General features: G+C 38.5%; 1 protein-coding gene across 1 annotated transcript; it reads left to right on the top strand.

Annotated features, from left to right (window-relative positions):
- TMEM267 (transmembrane protein 267) lies at positions 1-3,163 on the top strand (the record flags this gene model as incomplete). The annotated part of the gene is made up of 2 exons (XM_084233258.1): positions 1-312; positions 2,828-3,163. 2 exons carry the CDS (start codon positions 1-3, stop codon positions 3,161-3,163), a joined length of 648 nt encoding a protein of 215 aa, XP_084089384.1.
- Positions 3,164-3,781: the final 618 nt, after the last annotated feature.

Genomic DNA, 3,781 nt, shown 5'->3' with positions numbered 1-3,781 from the left:
ATGGAATCTGAAACTGAGAAGACCCGAGCCTTACTCCAGTCTTGCAGCACAGAATCTCTTATTTCCAGCCTCGGTCTAGGGATATTTTGCTTAGTAGCTGACAGACTTCTGCAGTTTTCCATAATTCAGCAGAATGACTGGCTTCGCGCCCTCTCAGACAACGCGGTGCATTGTGTCATTGGCATGTGGTCGTGGGCCATCGTCATCGGTATCAGGAAGAAGACTGATATTGGAGAAGTCATTTTGGCTGGATTTCTAGCCTCTGTTATTGATGTAGACCACTTTTTTTTAGCTGGATCCCTGTCTTTAAAGGTACGAAATAACTATGTTTAATGTTTCTGGTCTTTTAATTTCCTTAGCACCATCATATTGACCTTCATAGCATCACCTGAGAAGACTGGCCTTATTTTAAAATAAGAAAGCCCATGCATCGATCGAGCTCTTTTGCATACTTACTACTTCAGTAAAGATGTACACAAATCCATTGCTAGTTATTTGCCATCGCCAAGTGCCATGGACACACACAGAGCAGGACTCACTGTACCTGCAGAGTTTCATACTGGCTCTCCTGAAGATGTATTTAGCCACATCTTAAAGATGAGCCAGCTGGTTTGAAGTCACAGGAGTCATTCTCAGGGCTTTTCTGTTTCTTTTTGTATTAATGTTCTTTCTTCAGAACCACACCCAGGTGTTCTCCCTTGTTCTTTACATTTATAGTTCATATTCAACTCCTAATGCTCCATCCTAGTTGAAAAGTGTTGAGATGATTTCCAGTGTTGGGGAATGACTTTAATAGACCATTTCCCCAGGCCCTTTTGGGGCCAGAGGCTCACAATTTCAGTGGGCTTATTGGGACAGTTCCTGGTGGAAAATTGAGGAATTTCATTGAGACTTCAGAGGTTCAACTATGTGGTGACCTGCTAGCCTTGCAAATGAACTAAGCTTACCGGGGTGGTTCAGATTGTAATTTCTAAATGTCAAGAGATTTGCCTACCACAATGTTTATAATCTAGAAACATTTGAGGAAGGAAATACAAAGAAATAGAGCAAGGACACTGTTTTGCTCATCACTGGCCCAAAATTGTGCCTGGTTCATGTAGTAGACATTCAGTAAATATATGTTCAACAAATTAAAAGTTGTCACTTCTTCCTGTTACATGTCAAGTACTGTACCAGGTATTTCTCAGCACTTGTCTCCCTTATATAGAAACTTGTTAGTAAGGAATTCTGTGATTCCTGACAAAAGGAAAATTTTGAGTTTCTTGTTGTAAGTAGAGACAGCGTGACATTGCTGTCATTACATCAGTTCCATTATATTGGAATCAGAAGTCTCGAGTTTAAATCCTAGTATATGGTATTGGCAGAGTGATTTTCTTCTTTAAATCTCAATTTCTTCATTTATAACAAATGGATTACTGTTGTGAAGACCAAATGAGAATGGTAGGTGACACATCCTGACAAATAATAAATGTTAGTAGAGATTGGAATAAACTATGAATCATTATGAAGTGTGGTTCATAAATGCAATCACCTGGAATTTAAAGACATTTAGCTGTGTACTTTGATTCATTTAGAAACAGTAATGTTAAGAAATAAGCCATAGAATCAAACCCAAGATCAAAGCCCAGCCCTGCCACTTACTGATTGCATAACCCTAGAAGAGTGAAATAACCTCTCTTGGTTCCTCCTTTGATAAGTGATCCCTAGCTCATAGGATTGTTAGGAGGATTAAATGCAATAGTGCATATAAAGAATATATGGTGCTGATATTGATCCTCATTTTTGAATGAAGCAAACATTTTTCGTAGTTAGTATAAGATTGTATGTGATCATCAGTAATAACTATCAAAACGAAGGATTGATAATACTTATTTTTAGGTATCTGCTTTTACTTCCTATTTAAAGTGACCTATTTTTCTTTCTATAATTTTATGATCTTGTCCTTTTCTTTCACTATTCATTATTTTATTTTTATTTTATATATTTTTACATCATTTTTCATTTTTGTACAATATATGCATTTTCATCTTGGTTATATTCATTATTTTTCTGCGAATGAAATATGCACTGATATTTTAGAAGTCAAGCAACAGGAATCTCTTATGTCTTCTTTAGCATCTATTCATATAAATAGACACCACAGATAAAAGCGTGAAGAATCCATAACTCTCAGTCAGATCCAGGGCATAACTGGTGATCACCTCCACACCAGGCTAGTGCTCCTTCCAAGCAGAGATGAGCATAGGCCCCCTCACCCCACTCTGCTGCTTAGAAGATCATGTATTGTGGGTGTAGGTCATAAAACAAAGATGAGAGCAACATGGAATAATACTTGAGGCTTTGATTTCACTTAATGCAGAGAATATCCTACTTTTTTATCTTCTTTGCCTGATACCCAAAAGATTTTTTTTTAAAGATTTATTTATTTATTTATACAAGCACTGGGTACAGTCAGAAGCGCGGGAGGGTGAGAGAATTCACCAGAGCCAGAGGGGGAGTAGAACAGGCAGAGTGACAAAGTATACTGCTGAGGGGAGCAGTGGGTGGTAGGAGAGGTCTGCGCGCCATGTGGGACCCTCGCCAGGCGGCTGGGAATCGAACCAGCGCTGCAGAGGCTGCGGGCAGCTTTGCAACCCAGCGCTCAACCACTGCGCCACCGGGGAGGCCCTGATACCCAAAAGATTTAATGCATGTGTTTGGAGGTGGCACAGAATATACTTCCCTTGCACTCCCAACAGACTACTGGAAACTATTTTACAATGTTAAGAACTATCCATAAAATTTGTTTTTGCTGAGAAGTGATGCGAGCTGCTCCTTCCCTCCTCAGGCCGCCTTGACTCTTCCCCGAAGACCTTTCCTTCACTGTTCTACAGTGATACCCGTTGTGGCTCTGACCCTGAAGTTCACTATGCACCTGCTCAAGCTCAAAGACTCATGGTGCTTTCTCCCCTGGATGTTATTTATATCCTGGACCTCACACCATATCCGAGATGGAATTCGTCATGGCTTGTGGATCTGTCCCTTTGGAAAAACCTCTCCTTTGCCATTCTGGCTTTATGTAACCATGACTTCATCTTTACCTCACATCTGTTCATTTGTTATGTATTTAACAGGGACCAGACAAATGATGTCTTCAAAACATGGGATTCTTATCGATGTCTGAGGTAACCATGTGACTTAAGAGAAGCAGATGCTTCAGACAATGATAATTAAGGGTTGCTGACACTCACTTTATTAAAAAAAAAAAAAAAAAACTTGCAACTTATAGTAATTATAATTCCTGAATCCTCTCGCTCAGGAGGCATGTACAATTTTTTAAAATTGTTTGTTATAATTCTTCTGTTGTGTAATGCTCTAGTGCAGTATTAGGCCTTCACCTGTGCTGTGCTATACATTTGTTATTTTCTTTCTCTGGCCCTACTGATAATTATTAGATTAATATCTAAGTTTTCTGGAATTACAACTTTAAGGCACCCACTTCCCAACTGAAAGGAACCAAATTTTAAGGTGACTAGTTTGTGGAAGATTACCATATTTGGATTCATATTTTCTTTAGATATTGAAATAGTGAAAATGCCAAAATAAAGGAGGTCTTGAGTCAGAGATACAGTGAATACTAACATTCAATTGTTATATGTTGATCCTGACTAAAATTTAATTTGCAAAATGCTTTAGTGAGTTGTGATTACTGACAGAATCTGCTTCAGAGCACTTGTGAAAAATCATAATATTCATAAAAGACAGTAGCATTAGATCTAGTTTATTGTCTTAGAAATCACTT

This window comes from Talpa europaea, assembly GCF_964194135.1.
Source record: "Talpa europaea genome assembly, chromosome: 5".
NCBI lineage: Eukaryota > Metazoa > Chordata > Mammalia > Eulipotyphla > Talpidae > Talpa > Talpa europaea.
Note: the sequence above shows the minus strand (reverse complement) of the source record. Positions and strands in the feature narration are given on the sequence as shown.